Below are 17,124 nucleotides of genomic sequence, written 5' to 3' on the forward strand. Positions count from 1 at the left end.
TTATGCCAACCTAACATTAAAAATAATAAAAAATATATTCAAAAGTAACTTCTATGAAGTGAACAAACCCCTTATGGAAAAGAGGTCTCCTTAACAGAGGTTTTAAGTGCTAAATCCCAAAAAAACTGAAAAGAAGATGCAGATCTGCCTTTAGCTGTTTCACAATGATACAGATGTACACATGTTGTTCAGTAGCTCACAGCACATTTCAGCAGCAACTGCTTTGTCAAAATCTTTGACAGCTGAAAACAGGAAATGTTTGAGCTTAATACCTCAACTCCTGTGCTGAGAGGAAGAGAGAGTCCCTGAATTATTTCTCCAGCCTTAACTGCTGAAGAAAATGTACACAGGTACTCACAAAACCAAGTGGAAGACACCACAGATTACTCAGAAAGACAGCTTTGATTACTATGGCCCAAATTCTGCCTTCAGTATGAATGTATCTTCCAGGTACAGGGAAGATTATTTGACAGACCTCCTAAAAGTCATGGAATAGGAGCCAGGCTGTTATTGGCCATGAGCAAAGCCTCTGCACCAGAACATCTGCCAGGTCTGGCAATCCTGAGGCAGGTAATGGTAAAAGCAAAGGGCAAGATTCATGCATAATGGTAAAAGCAAAGGACAAGATTCACATATCCTGCCCTGTCTCATAGTCTCAGCATGCAGGTTGTTCACCTTAATAAAGGTAGAATATGAAGTGGCAGGAAACAGAAACTGAATATGGGACCAGAGCTCCAACTGCATTTTAGGCCACCTCTGCCTGTACAGACACAGGCCAGAGAAGGAGATACTGCAACGTCAGCCTCACTGGAACAGCCTCACTGGTGACAAAGGTGCATGGATTTAAAAGCTAACACTGGAGCAAGCCCTGAAAAATGCTTTCTACAAGACACTTCAAATAAAACAAAATTAAATGTTGTGGGTATGCAGCAGAAGGCATGACAGGAGGGTATATACTGATAACACACAGAAGAGCAAAGGTGATGTCTCCTCTTATGAAAAGGTAAGTGTATTCTAAGCTGACAAATTTTACTTTGTTTCCTGTATTATGCCATTTCTCCCAGGGCAGCTGATCTCAGACAGCATTCCTCTCACAGATTTGCCAGAGCAGTGTCCTACATACCAATTGTGAAATGCCTGACAGGGTAAAGAGGAATTTAAAACATATTGGTTTAGAAGCTCAGCTGTCAACTGTTCAGATTTTTTATTTATTAAAAATCTGATTGAATGTGACAGCCTGTATATAATCTTCCAATTATGTACTTTTCTGGAATGAAATGCTCTGCATATAATTTCTCAGCAAGGCAAAGAATAAGGTCAGAACAAAACATGAGTACTTACTTTACTGTATGGAATCTTGCTATTGTCCATCTCTTTCCTCCACAATTGGAGTAGCAAATTCCTGTACTCCTGATTGAAAGGTCCAGAATAAGAGAGAAATCCAGTGGCCAGAAGAACATTCCCCACCAAATTAATAATTTGATTTTGAAAGTTTTTGCTGCTTGCTGTCCAACGAAGCTGTACGGAAAATAAAGAAGTTAGCTTAAGCAGACACAAAACTAACACAAATATCTAACTTTAAAAACTTATCTCTTTCTGATAAATAATTTTTCTTCATAACAGGAGTATTTTTTGCTTTAAATAATTCTTTTCAGAAGTACAAATTTGCTTGGAAGTGATGGCAACCACCTGACCAAGTGGAGAAAAAGCATCTCTGTGACCAAGCTGGATGAAGAGCTTTAGAGGAATGAAGTGTCAGGCAGAGGAGGGCCAAGAGTCACGTGAGGAAGTGGGGGACAGGGCTGGCAAACAAAATGTGTGGGGTGAGATAAACTGTAAATAAATCTTGTAATCAACAAAACAGGGCAAATGGAGGACCATCTTAAGGACACCTCCAAAAAAAGACACTGCTGGGGACAGCTTTCATACTGCTTATAGAATAAGAATTATCGCAGCTGGGCTCCTCTCTGAAGTGTTTCTACAGGAATGTGCACAGCATGGAGAACAAAAGAGGACTCTGCACATGGTTGGAGCATCATGATATGATGGGAGTCATGGGAACATGATGGAAAGAGATCCACAACTGGAGAGCTGCATCAGCTGTCTGTAGGCTTGTTAGGAAGGACAGGTTGGGAAGGTGAGAAGAAGGGTTTTCTTACATGTGAGAGGGCAGTGGAATCCATGTGGTCATTATGGGAGATTAAAGGATGGAAAATTTGCCAGATGGGACCTTATGGGTTAGCATCAGAGGGAAGATCAGCATGGGAGATGTGTGTGTCTGTCACAGACAATGTGGTTAACAAGAAGTAGATGAGGGGAAGAAACCTTCCATTCACTGACCTTGGTCTACATGGGGAACTTCAACAACCCAATATCTGAAGGGACAACACAGAAAGACACAAGCAATCCTTGATGTTTTAAGGAGGGCATTGACAAAAGTTCTCAACACAGTGAAGTGAGGATTTAATGAGGGAAAGGCAGTTTGCTTAACCTAAGACTTGCAGATAAAGAACTGATCAGGAATCTAAAATTTGGGGGCAGCCTTGGCTGAGATGGTTTAGACTTGAGTCTAGAGTACAGGAGGGATTTCTACACATGCACCTATGTGCACAAACACATGATGGGAAGGTGTAAAGAAGAAATTGCCAGACTCTTTTCACTAGTACTTTGTGAAATGACAAGGGGCAATGGACACAAATTGGAATATAAGATATTTACATTCAACACACAAAAAATCCCTTTATTTCAGTGAGAGTGGTCAAAAACTGAAATAGGTTGCGAATGGAAGTGGTCGAATCCTGGAAGATATTCAAAACCCAACCAAAAAATGCCCTGAGCCTTGAGTAGGGGGGAAGGAGGGATGTGTGTTTTGCATTAGATGGTCTCCAGAGGTCCCTTCCTATCTCAATTATTCCATGATGCTGCAATTTTATAAGTATTATTTTTCATGTGCTAAAAAAATTTAAAATAATTAACTCATATTTTGCTTATTAATTTCTTTCCAGATTCCTGTTCCCTTACAATCACTCTGCATTCATTCTTGGTCAGGACCTCATGCTTCAAGTTTAAAAAAATATACATTTAATCCAGTGTTAGTTTTGCCTAATCCTCCAAGTGCCATACAGAGTCTTTAATTTTTTTTTGTCTGGATTTTCAAAAGTAGAGTGGAATAACAGCTCTTACAAGACTTCATAGAACAAAGCTTCATAAAACCCACAATAAGGCACTATAATTTCCTATTTTTGCCTGGTTCTTAAATTTAGAAATTCACTGAAAAAATATGACAAAGCATCTAAGATTTTTGACTGATGTCATTTGAAGGGCAGCTATGCAAAGAAATGCTGAGGTGCTGGCCTCACAGAACACACTGGCTGAAGTCAGAACTCTCATCAATTTTGACTTTGTGTGAAATCAATGAAGGAATTAACAAAGCAAATAAGAAGAGGGGGGAAAAGAGTATCCTGCTTCCTCTGAAAACCTTCAGGCTGAAGCCAGAAAGATCTGCATAGGAAAGGTAAATTTCAAACTCAGTGCCGAGGATAACAATTAGCCCATAATTCTGTAAAAGGCTCCAGTAGAAGCCTAAGCTTCAATTATAATTCAGGAAATTAGTCAAGCTTCAAATTTGTATTCTTGTATACTTGGTGAGAAGAAGAGAGTAATCCTTCTTATAAATATTTTAGGGCAATTATTTAGGTTAAGCCTAATTCCTCTTCTTAAAAAAGCTAAAAGGAATTTGGCTCCTTGGCTTTAAATCTGAACTTTATCCTCATACGAATTATATGTTATAAATCTTCATGCAGAAGAATTAACACAAGAAATTGCTTTACTTTTTTAGGTACATTAGCATCAAGGAAAACACGCATACGTATAACTAAAAGAAGTGTCATGTGATATCAAGAAGTCACCACGCCTTGAGTTTGCTGAGCACTGCTATGATCATTGTGGAACATTCTCAAACTGCACACCTCCTTAGTGCTGGAAACATGCACATGTGTGCTGATACCTTTTCTCCCCCTAGTCCTTCAATCAGAGCTGAGGCATTGTTCATCTTCCTTCTGCAAGCCTCAGCATCATCGAGCAAGGCCTGCTTCTCTTTCACAGCAGCGTCGTACATGGCTTGTACTTCATCCAGCTCTGCCTGCTTCTCGTCCAGCTGATTCTGTGCATTATTCAGCTCCATTTGGGCAGCTGCAAGTCTTCCTTCCTGCAAAGCTAGATTTGCCTACAGATATTTAAAAGTAAAGAGTAGTTAATACCTATTCTTCTGGCAGAAGCAAATGACATTCATTTAATGGCACATACTGTATTGTGTTGGGTAGTTTTAAAAATAATATATGTTCTAAGATGACAGAAGTTTTTTTTCTTTTTACTTCTAGATCAGAAGCATAGCATTGTAGTTATTCAAGGAAATCTTAAGATATTTTAATAATATTTTCAGAATGGTCTATTAATCACACAATGACCAATGTTTTCAAATCACAATACACTTCAATTAGCTGTATACTAGATATATGAGGCAATATATACACTTGGTTGCCTTATATATATGCCTCCTGTAATATATTCTCAGTGCAAAATAAATTTAATACTGTGTTCATTAATTATAAAATAATAAAAATGAGAACATACACTATTCTTCTGCTCTCTTTTTCCATCAATTACCTCTACAACAAAAATATAACAAATGTATTTTTGCTCCTCTGGAAAGTAAAACTCTAGAGACTTTTTTCACATTTCTCCATAAATTTGCATTATGACTTACCAGTCATTTAAATGTGGCCTCTTAACTTTTATATTCCTAACAGGGTTGAAAAAATATTCTGTGAATTCAGAAAGTATTTCCATACACATTTGCAAAGGATTAGAGCCTGACAAATTTCTTATGAAATTCACACTTACAGATAAAGGTTGCTTTCATTTGCTCTGAATATTTAAAAAGCTTGTTTAAATATCATGTATCTTATTTTGGTTTTTTCTTCTATAAGAGTTATGAAGATGGAAACCAAGAACCTGTAAAACCTGTTTTATTACAAAAAGTAGCAGTAGAAGGCATCTCTCTTAAGGGACAACTCCTAATCAACAGCATAACCATGGGTTGGGGTCTGGTCTATCTCAAAAGAGTGGTTTGTGAGCAAGGAATTACAGAAGCATATCTGTACTAATCAATGAAGTAGGTTACTAATACCTGTGTATATGTGTGTTGCAAAGTGTATTGGATACAGGTGAATCCCATGTATCTCTGCCCATCTACATTAGCAATCTAGGTATATGCAGATAGTATATGCGAGAGAATAGCGCTGCCAGTAAAATTTCATCTACTGCAGCCACCTGCTATGTTGACAGATCCCAGAGATAAAAACATATTTTGGAATCCAGATGAACCAGTAAAATGGCTGCTCATAAAATTTCCATCATGCAAGAATGCCAAAATATTTTTACCTCACTGTTTATCAAAAAACACATTAAAGAACATCGCCTAGAAATAAGCACTGCTCAATCAGTGAGTCTTGATTAAACCCAGATAAGCAGATTTCAGATCAACTGCTGGTATGTTTTAGTGAATCTTGGACCATTGGGCAAAGTTCCAATAGCAAAGGAGCTTTTAGGAGGTGACGTAGTGTTACTGTCCCCCCTGCACCAGGGGAAAGGGTGAGGTAGAGAGAGTGCAGGACTCCTTCTGTGTCTGAATAAGAAAGGCCTGACAACTAGCTTAATAAGACAACTGCCTTTTAAAAAGTCATAAGAAGAAGACAAACAGTGAGTAAACTTTACATTCTCTCAAATGCTGGACACCCCACATTCATGCAGCACGAGAGAGCAAGGATAGTTTTGCCCATGGTATCCTGTGCAGAGCAGATCCTGTCCATGAAGAGAAAACTTTCTCTTTTGGCCATTCAAACTATCTTAAACGCCTCTTATTATTCTGTCTTATTAAAGCAGATGCCTCATTCAGCCATCTGTTGCCAGGCCTTTCTTACTGAGATCCAAAAGGAGCCCTGCACCAGCCCTCTTCTACCTCTTCCCACCACTTTCCCTAGTGCAGAGCATCCTCATATCCTTAAATTCTCTGAGGGCTAAAAATGGGAGTGAAACAATATTATGACGTAATGTTTCAGTCCCAGCTGACAAATACTGAAGCTACACAGGAAACAAGATCCTTGGAGGGCTGTGAATAATAGCCTTGGCAGAACAGCTGGAACAACAGAGAACTTACACCTGACTGTGTGGATTCATATAACACCTTGACATTTATCACAGCAGGATGTGAACCTCAGTGGAAAAGGATGGGCATGCGAACTCCCAATACATATGAGCAATGATGCCTTGCAAATATGAAAAGCAGCAATAAACTACCCAGAAAAGTGCAAAAGATTGATGAAACAAACTTCTCCATTCTTAAAAACTCTTAAAAGGCTGTCAGCTTTGAAGATGTAGGGATATCAAAAAAATATTTCAGATGAGTACAAAAAAAGTGTATTATATTCTAACATGAAAAGAATCCCTTAACTGATTTACACAAGACTTTACAGATTTTCTGGAAGATGACATATAATAAGAAACTATTTTACAGACAATTTAATCAGAGTTCTCAGCCACTTCCAGGGTAATCATAACAAAGTATAAGACATTATAATATTAGTTTGATTTATAGGCTATTTGATCATATGTGATGAACAATGGTTTGTTGCATGAGACTGACAGCTAACATATCAGGATGACCAACCTGTATGTGATTCTCAAAGGCAGAAAGACTACTTGGTTCAGATGACCCTTTGAAATTTGCTTTCTCCCTGTTTTTTTTTCCCCCTCAGACTCAAGTTTTCAAAATTCCATGGGTGCAAACACAACTTTTGTATTGACATCAGTATCAGGTTGGCTGGCAGCCTCCTGTATAGAGCTCTGTCATGAGAGCAGGAGGCAAGTTGTGCTGCCAAAGAGAATCTTCTGCACAAGAAGACTATTAGAGCTGCAATCAGCTCCATACAAACATTTCCAGCCAATATTAGGCAGGAAGGAAACATGTTTCCCAATCACTAAGAACCACTGTAGCCTTTCTAATTTTAGTGGCATTGCCCTGTGAACAAGCTTCACACCCTTCATTTCATCCCCCTGCATCACGCAGCAGAGCAAGGATACACAATTTGTTCCAGCTGGATGCAGTGTGAAAGCCTGAATAAATAGATTTTATGCAGATGAATCATGAGGATTTAAGACAAGAGGTCCACACTCTGATCTGTGCTCCTAGAGAAGTGCTGCTACCCTGGAACATGCCTGGGTTTGTGTGAGAGAAGCAGCTTCAGCCTTTCCTTGCCTTTGGCACTGGGGAACCAGACAGACAGACAATCCTCCCAGCACCTGCTGCAGCCAGTGCTGCTACTGCCCTCTGCATGTGTCTGCGTGGGGCAGGTACACACAGCACCTGTGCCAACAAGGGCCTTGGCCTCAAGAGTTTAGCAGCTCTTTTGCCTTCTTCCAAGCTGCCCTCAGAGAGGACTTCATAGCAGGTAGTGAGATGATCCTGCCCTCTTGTCATTTTTGCATTGCACACAAAACCAGAGCAAATAAAGATAATTACAGTCACAGCTATGCTGTTAAATGAAACATGCCCAGGACCTTTCTCTGGCACTGATGTTGACCAGCATAAAAAAACTCACATTAAGCTCTCTCACCCTCTAAAACACTATGACTACATGTTGGCAGCCTTGTGGGAACGGCTCTTGGATCATGACAGAACCTGAAAGGTGCCCAGAGACTACTGAAAAATCCTGTTCAGCAAAGACCAAATCACACTAGGGATCATTCTAAAAATTTACCAGTGTAAATGATCACTTTCCAATGCCTACAAAAATTCACTAGTACTGTTTAATTTATTATTATTGACATAGACACTAAGCCTCTCGCTGATCCATTGCAAACTCCGATTTGCAAAGTACCAAGTATATCTGACCCTGATCCGTGGAAGCAGTTCAATAAAAATGACTTCTCCAACAGAAAGAAGCCTCATACCATTTAATGCTATTCCTGATCTTGGATGGAATGCCCAGATCAACCCCAAATCATTCTGAAGAGCAACTGCTGTTCATTAAATTGAGAAAATGTTACTAGGAGAATCCCATTAGGAAAAAAAAAGCATCCAAAACTACAGAGTTCTCTACAGGTAAGCCCTTCTCTTGTTAAGGAATTTCATCTTTCAAAGTCCACTGTTTTAACAGTCCATTGAGCACTTACTGCTCCTGGACTAGGCCAGAAGGCTTCTTGGACTCTGTCACTGCTCCTGACCTTCTGGGGAATTGCTAAGTGCTCATCTTTGCTTTTTGCTTCAGTCCTGTTCTGGGCACATGGCATCTGACTGAAGACTCTTCATGGACATGCTGTCTCAAAACTACTCCTGTCCCAGATTACTGCAGATTTTTCCTATAGACACTTCATTGGTTTTGGGTCAACCTTCTCAGAGACTCAGCGTCGTGATACACTTGTATCCACCGTTACTTAGGGAAAGATTGTGAAAAAGGCAAAGACATACACAAGTTTTGCAGACATTCCAAAAACAGTGTTTTTACCTCAACAATACAAATTTTAAAAGATATATATACACCTGCACATACATATGTGCACATGCAAACAAATCCCTGCAAGAGTGACATTAATAAAATCTTGGGCTCAATTTCTTTGCTATCAATGACCATTCTTTGGGACTAAAACAACATATCTCTTATATGCTTTTCACTGTCTGTACTAGCTAGTGAAAGACTTTCCATATTTTCTGTTCAGTTACATGTCCTGACCTCACTCTGTTTTGTTAGGTGACCTAATCCTTCCCTTCATCCCCCCCCACCAAAGTATATTCTTTCCTTCTACAGTTATTGTGGGCCTTGGATTCAGACTTGCATGCTTGTTTTCCTGCCCAGTGGGCATCACCTTGTCAAGGACATGCTTATTTAAATGGACAGCTATCAAATTTCAACACTCCTTGACTATTACCTCTTCTTCAGGTACAAGATTTCCTTTCACTGCTTGCTATGGTTTTTAGTTCAGCATGGAGACAAATGAAAGTAGAAAAGGAAATAAAGTCTCATACTTAAAACTGAGTGTGACAGGGAGAATCCTCAATATCAAACAGAATTTATAAACTGTAAACAGACTTCCCTTGATCACTATAACAGCCTAAGGAGAACTTAATTAAAGTCACTGCAGACATCCCTATGGGAAATTATACTCCTATACACATTATTTTAATTGGAGGCTAACAGTATCACAGCAAAAGTCAGGGCTTCTCCATTCTGCTCTTATATTCTTCAAATAACAGATAAGGAGCAGATGGTGTTCCAAAATTCTCAGGTTAATGCAGCAGGCTGGTTTACTAGGTATCAGTCTGGGGAGGAACAGCTCATCCTCCTGCTGAAGGTTTACAGGAAAGTCCAACTAATGACCCTTGGGCTGCAGGTCTAAAGAATGCCAGTATCCATTCCTAGGAATTAGGTAATTTTTGCACACTAAGTATATAAGTTATAAAATATAAGTTTTTGCACACTAAAATATATATCATATACCTATATATTTTTGTGCACTAAATATATAAGTTAATAATACATAATTTTTTGAACACTAAAATATATATTTCTATTTATAAATAAATAATTTTGCACACTAAAATATAAGTCACTATTAATTAGTTTTCACAGGTTGTCATAGTTAAGATAAATGACACAATGAGCCTCACTTAAGATGTAATTTAAAAATATATTGAATCTATTTTGCGGGTGTTGAAAGGAATTTATATCCTAGAACAGCAGTTAGGATAACGGAGCTTGATTAATTCATTCAGTAAACCTGCTTTTAGCACTGGATGGATTAGCCTCAGCTAGTACTTTATGCAGTTTAATTGTACATTTATTTTCAATTATTTTCTTAGCCTCACTACACTGCTTCCTGCAATATCTCCGGCATACTTTAAACCCTTCCTCTCTCCCTCCCTCTGTCATCTTCAGTTTTTAAAATATTTTTGACTGTTGCTGTACCTGACAATAGGCACCACTTTGCCAAGATATGTATGTTTCATCTTTTATCAGCTATAGTGTGACAAGAATGAACACAAAGCTAAATTTATATGTAATCCTAAATCATATATATTAAAATAAAAACTACAAGAGCACGTTTTCAGCTTTCAGGGTTGCATTTGCATATAAAGCCACTATTTCCCCAAAGTCTTGCTCCCTTTTATAGCTCCCAATAGTAACATTTCAAATTCTGTTTTCATTACTGAACATCCCATTATTTGAAAAGGAAACAGCTAGTTATATATCACAAAAATACAGCACTCTCTTGAGTTACTTGAATAAAAAAGAATATGCTTTTAACATATTTGAATCAGATCTGTCTAGGTATACTAAAAGATTATGCAGAGAGTTTTGACTGTACCATTGATACAGTGGTTTATTCTATAAGAAACCAAACACGAGTGCAGTGGAAGCATAACAGATTGGATGTATTTCTTCAGAAAAGAGCCATAAAACTCACTGCAGGAGCAATGACTATAAATCATTATATAAATATGCAAAGACCCTTATTTTCAATGTGCTCACAAATGGAACATTTCCAAGACAATAAAGCTATCTGTAGGAATTCACACAATAGTGGCTGATCCCCTTCTAGTTCAGTTCAATGTTTCAACCAGAAACAGATACCTCACAACTACTTTATCACATATGTACACTTGCAGGTAGCAGTCTGAAACTCCAAAATATTTTTAGGGAGATGAATTCCAGCTAAATTCCTTAAAGAACGTTTCTATGCCAAGAGTAATCTCTCCTCTCCTCTCCTCTCCCAGATTCTATCATGACCACAATGAGTGGGTTCCTTCCCGGGCCAGTAGGACTGAGGAGTTTTGTTGAAGCCATAGTGCCTGGCACACACTCTGAGGGCAGAGAAGGTATCACTATCTCCCATGCACAGCTAGACAGGTTCTACAAAGAACCAACTGAATGCTTACTGTGTTCACAAAAGTTAAAGCTGTACCACAGGATAGTTGAGTGTAAGTAGAAAAAGTTGCCAGGACATATTAAACCTCTGTGTGCTTGACTGAGCAACCGGGTGTGAAGAAACAAGAATCTCTTTTTTTAACCAAAATAACATGACATTTTTTTCCACTTGACTATAGTAATCTCTCAAAAAAAAAAAAAAATATCAATATAAAATACCTTTAGAGGAAGAACTTCTTTATTAATACCATAGAAGTAAACCATTGCTTGTGTCCATGAGCAAAGACCTGCTACATTTCCACACACTTTTTTAGCAGTGTCAAGATTATAATCCTCCATATCCAAATAAGGCTCTAAAAACTCCACAGTTTCTTCTGTAATTGAGTCCTAATCAATAAAAAGGAAAAATTATTTTTTAAAATGGATTTTTGAAAAAGGACTGCTTCACAGAAACATTTTCTTTTTTAAAATCACGGGGTATCACTTCTCACAGAATAAATCAACAAAGCAATGCTGCTGCCTTTCACTCTTACAAAGGACAGTTTAGTAGTTTTTGTGTACCCGTGAAAATAACTCCTACTTCCATTGCAACAGATTGAATTGAGTTGGCATTTAATACCCCTATTTGACACATTTACAGATGTTCCTAGTGCTTGTAGCTCCATGACAACTTAAGCTGTTCTAAGTTATTGCTGCTACAACACTACACCTTCTTCTCTTTGACCCATCTTTAATACCCTCACCAACACTCAGTGATCTAGTCTGGAAACTGTTATGACAGAAATATAAGTCAGAAAACTACTGATAATTTTCTTCTAGTCTAGTTCCATAAACAATCTCACCATGGCATCAGACAGGCACTGGTGTGAGCACAGCTAAAGGAACCAAACATGCAGGTTTCAGAAGGAAAAGGGCGAAACTGCAAGGCACTGTCTTCACTTCACTGAAGCTAACCCTTCTCTTTAACCATGAAAGAAATTTCTTTCAGCTGTTATTCTAATCCCAGGGTTTTTTTCCCCTTTCACAATCTGCTGAGAATATGAAAAGCCAGATCTTTGATGGTGGTTAATCTATAATTATGTAAGTGTCAGAAGAAAATGGAATTCATCTCCTTGAGCAAGGTAGAAAGTAGAAAAGATTATACAGGCTAAAAATGACTGCTTAACAATAGACATGTTCAAAATCTTCCCTTTTCTTTGGCAATGTATTAATGCCTTTCTTTTAATGCATCTAAAAATCATCCACCATTCATACTGTCAAACAATTTACCCTTTTCTTGTTTTTCTGCATAGCAGAAGGACTGCCTTGTACTTATCTGATCTTTAGCTACTCTAATAAAAAGACATTCACTATATTACTCCCAAGATCAGCCATGGTGATGTTTTCACTGTGATTGTTTGCTAAAATGTAAAATACTGCTGGACAAAAATTTTGACTTTTTTATTCTCCTACTCAAAATAATGAGCTAACAAGCCAGCAAAGGTGAAGCAAAGATCAATCAGCAGTGGCCTAAAATCTCTGCTCAAAAGCTTGGAAAATGTCATGCTTTTCCTTTTAAGTAATTAACTTTGAACTCAATGAACTTCATCCACTAATTGTTATTGCCTAAAACATATTAGGAAAGAACAAAAGTCTCACAAACAATTAAGCTATGTAGTCTACTGAGACACAATGAGCTTTCTTGTCATATATACTCAAAATGAGAAATAGCATGTGAAGGACCTAATGAGGGATTGAAGTAGTCCAGTATTCTACTCCATGTTCACCAGTATCACTTCCTGCAAGAACTCAGTCCCACAGAAATTGTTCTGACTCCCCTGAGCTAAATGTGCTGCCAGCTACCAGCAGGAATACATGCACTATTAATAAGTGCCAAAATTCTGGAAGTGTCATTAGACAGAAACTTGAGTAAGGAGGGCATAATTAGTCCTTGCTATCTTAAAACTAATTTCCTCTTTCTGTTTAGTGGAGATAGCACTTGGAAAAGTGACCAGACTGACAGCCCCAGGAAAAAATTGTCTACAGAGGCAGTGCAAGTTTCCACAATATGGGTCTCTGGGAGAAATGGCTCCTGGGGATAGTGAGAATGATCTTCACAACAAAAACACTCGAGCAGCTTAGAAAAAGCATCAGAAAAATGCACAGCTAACTAGATTAAAGCATTAGTGTACGAATGAAAGTATGTTCTTCAACATTACAGGAAAGTCACATTTTGCTGAAATCTGCTTGGTCTCCTGAATTATAAAGTTGGGCTATGATTCTGCCATTTCATATTCTACCCTGGGTGTTTTTCTGGTCCAGCTACCTGTGACATCTTTCTTCTCTTCCCTATAGAGAATTTTCCTTTGTCTCACAGTTCAGTCAACCTTGCAAAAGTTTCTATTTCCTGATAGAAATAAAAATCTCTTCACTTTTATTTTTCTTATGGTTGATAATAAGATTATTCTTCATTTCGCTGTTTTTCTTGTGAAAGAACCCCAAAAGTTCCCCAATCCTCTCATTACCTTTCCTGCTCATTTTTTTCTTATTTCCTGCTAGCTCCCTAGCAAATTGGTGACAGAATTGTCAAGTGCCTTACAGGCAAACAGGCCTGGTAGCACTGGAGAAGGTGAGCTATTAAAAAGCCAAGAGTGCACCCTTTTAAGGCAAATTCCTACTCAGAAGCAGGAACTGCCTGAATAAGATAACACTCAGCTTCTCAAGATTTGATCTAGTGCTTGGGATACTGCTGTTTGCTAGAAGCCACTGCATGGCCCAGGAGAAAAATTACTGAGATAATGACCCATGAAAATGAAGAATTGTCACAAGTACCTGCAACTATAGATAGACAAAACTGTTTCCAACCTCCTTTGATGGTAGTGACACTCTCATGCAAACTCTGAAGATGCTTATTGAAGTAGTAGTGCCCCTATTAATTACTTACCTTCTGAAAAGTAAGCAGCATGCTAAGAAATCCTGAATTATTCATTAGCTTCTGAGCCTCAGTCCATGATGGCTTCACACCTGGGTGTTCATGATCTAGTGTCACTGAGTCTATTTTCCTTTGGAATAAAAGCAGTACGCAGTCCATGATCCGCATGATCAGGTGAGGAGGTTTACCCAGTTTGCGAACAGTTGCAATGTCAGAAGGTTTTATTGTCTGAAAAGTTATAGAAGAAAATAGTCTATTTATTTAAACAGTCATTCAATTGCAAAGAATGGTTTTCTTTTGGGAGGACTGTACATGCAATGCTGCAGTTTTGGACTGCAGTTTTGCAGGTCCCTCAGAAGCACTACTGCAGAAAGTCCTTAAAGGTAGTCCCACTCTATGACTGCTTCATTACCTGACCATAGAGTACTGCCCATCTTACCTCTTCCCCTCTTCAGTTTTCAGGGCTTCTTCTACAAGGATTTACAGGTTGGTGCCATTCTTTCAATCCCCTGTATCCTCCCAAGTTAGAAGCGTAAGTCATATTCACATAATAATTATTAACTACATGCATGTTCAGAATATATTTGCTTCTGACCTGCAGGGCTGCCTTGGCTTCTTCCAGTGCAGGTCTTGCAGCCTCAAGCTTCTCTTCTGCTGCTGCTTTATCAATGGCAATGTCATCCACAATAGCCTGAGCCTTGTCTTTTACTGTTTGCACCTGCGTTTTAACTTTTTCTGCAGCGTGGGCTTTCATAGTTACTTCCAATAGAACTTCATCAGCTTTTTTTGAGGCTACAGCCAAATCTTTCTCCTTCATAACCAACTCGTTGGAGAGCTGATTTACAGAAACCTCAGCTTCCATCAGTTTTGCAAGACCTGTAGTGGACAAATTCCATTTTAGCAACAGGAAGACCTATGGAGAAAGTAACCTCAGTGAAGCAATGTGGATATTTAAAATAAATCACTCAGATCCATGTTTAGGAACACCAGTGAGTAATCCCATTGATTGAACATCAAAATTCAGCAGGGGATTTTTTTTTTTTAACGCATAGAAGCATTCAGAATCCATCACTTGATCACTTATTTATGTTCTTATACATGAGAAGGAGACTAAATATTAAACACATGCCCAAAAATATTAGCATGGAAATGACAGTCTTAAGAATTGTGTGTGAAATCTCTGAAATCCATGAGAACATGAAAAGTACTAGGCTGTACTCTGTGCAAAACCAAGAGGAGGAACCTGGCAATGAAAGCAAAGACACAAGGAGAGTAGGCTGAGCTTCTAAATTCAACATTACATGAAGATCCAGATGAGATGGGGGTAAAAAAACCTTAAGATTCTTGAGCAATACAATGCTCCAATAATTTGAACAAATTATGAGAAAATCTCTTAAGTATAAACATCCTTATATATAAATGCATGTCTCTGAATGTAAATGCATCATATATATCTTTCTAGCTCGAAAACCCCCACATTTGCTCCTCCAGACAGCCAGCCACCCTTTACCTTTGGACTTAGTGTACACAGGGAAAATCTGCAATTTAATTTCACATTCACTTCCAAATAGCATTCAGTTTAGGAGACTCTTTAATTGTTTACCATGTATGACCATGTGCAGAGTAATGTTTTTAAAACTGTACCTTTGGCATATACCTATTTCTTTAAAAAATTCTTCAGAGGAACTGAATATGAGCATTTAATTACCTTTTTTCAGATTTATTCATGGCATGCTTACATGTGAAAACTAGGATCTCATTAGTGCCTTGTCATACATACATGTAAAAGCAGGAGTTTCAAATATTTTAACTGCTAACCAATACTATTTCCAAAAGTCCTCTTTAATCTGCACATTCATAAAGTTCATGGAAACAAAACCTCTGCATATTTTGTAATCACACAAATACAGCTGAAAATATTTGAGTCTGCTTCCAAATTAATGAGAGCTCACAATCTAAATCCTGCTTTTACATCCTTTTATTCAGATTCTTCTCATCCTTTTAAAAACAATGAAAGAAAGAGAAATCAAGAAGCTTTTACAGTACCTGTCCTCATGCGTTCAGACAAACTTCCAAGACTGGCAAACTTCTCTCGGTAAATAGTTTTGTAACCTCCAATGAAGGACAGGTAAGATTTTGGTGTGACAAAAGTCTGTCTCCTATATCGTTCAAAGTATTCAACACATTTTTCAGCTACAATATCTTGAATTGTTCCCATGGTGTTAAAAACACTCCGTTTCACTTCATCTGTACACTCAATATGGTAAGAAGCTAGAAAATGCTGTGCAACTGCTATAAGAGCATCTTTAGGCCAGTGCTGGAACCAGTCTATGGTACAGCCTGAAATCAGACCTGGAAATTTGAGTGCACGAGTTCTGAATTTTTCCCCAACAGGAGAAAAACAAAGAACCACATGCAGGTTGTTCCGAACTCGAGCAAGAAAGTAATTATAAAGATTTTCACCAGTGGGACTAAGCCTTGGGTACTCCTTCTTCATTGCTGGAATCAGGTCTTGTGTGATTTCACCTATTTCATCCCGTGCAAAAAGATTTGAGACTTCACCTGAAGCCAAAACATTGTTCATGTACTCAAGAAAAGATTCATCTCTGACTTCATTGTCCGTGAATATAAAGACAACACCCTTTCCTATTTGACCTGCAGCGCGGTACAACATTTTCAGATCATCCAAAAGGTTGTTGGTGGAATATGTTCTGGAATAGAAAAGTGTTAAGGAAAGAGAGAACAAGAATTACAGATCACCTTAGGAGATATGTATCATCTGGATCAGCTTCCATGAGGCAAGAAAAAAATCCAGATAAGAACTTAATACCATAGGTCCTGATAATATTTTTAGGTTTCTTTTTCATAAACATTTTCCCAAAGTGAATGATCAGTAATATAAATCATGTGAAATGAGGTGGAGTCAACAAAATAATGTCCTGGGGAAAAGTAAGGTGAGAACAATACCATATCTAAGGCATTTTGATTCTGTTTTGTATCCCCATGGTTTGCAGATGTAAATTCTTTATTAGAAATAGGTTAATACAGCTGGATTAAGTTGTCAAGTAGGTTCTGATAACTGTAACCATTAGGTAAATACAGCTGGATTATCTTCTGAAGATATTGAGAGCAGGTTAAAGGAAATCATTAAGAGACAAAAGAGAATGAAACTGAGGGGTTTATTGCGTTATATGGTTTAACTAAAATCAAGCCCCAGAAATTATGTTTGAA

At 38.1% G+C, this 17,124-nt stretch overlaps 1 protein-coding gene across 1 annotated transcript in view; it reads right to left on the bottom strand.

Moving 5' to 3' along the window:
* The window catches only part of LOC132070926 (dynein axonemal heavy chain 5-like), a 143,542-nt gene that overhangs the window by 47,051 nt on the left and 79,367 nt on the right, over positions 1–17,124 (bottom strand). The window contains exons 54-59 of the mRNA XM_059468136.1: positions 15,940–16,604; positions 14,489–14,769; positions 13,906–14,121; positions 11,202–11,369; positions 4,007–4,225; positions 1,342–1,518 (exon numbers count right to left, since the gene is read on the bottom strand). Coding sequence (XP_059324119.1) covers positions 1,342–1,518; positions 4,007–4,225; positions 11,202–11,369; positions 13,906–14,121; positions 14,489–14,769; positions 15,940–16,604 — 1,726 coding nt within the window. The remainder of the gene's footprint in view (positions 1–1,341; positions 1,519–4,006; positions 4,226–11,201; positions 11,370–13,905; positions 14,122–14,488; positions 14,770–15,939; positions 16,605–17,124) is intronic.

Source organism: Ammospiza nelsoni, chromosome 1 (assembly GCF_027579445.1).
Source record: "Ammospiza nelsoni isolate bAmmNel1 chromosome 1, bAmmNel1.pri, whole genome shotgun sequence".
Lineage (NCBI taxonomy): Eukaryota > Metazoa > Chordata > Aves > Passeriformes > Passerellidae > Ammospiza > Ammospiza nelsoni.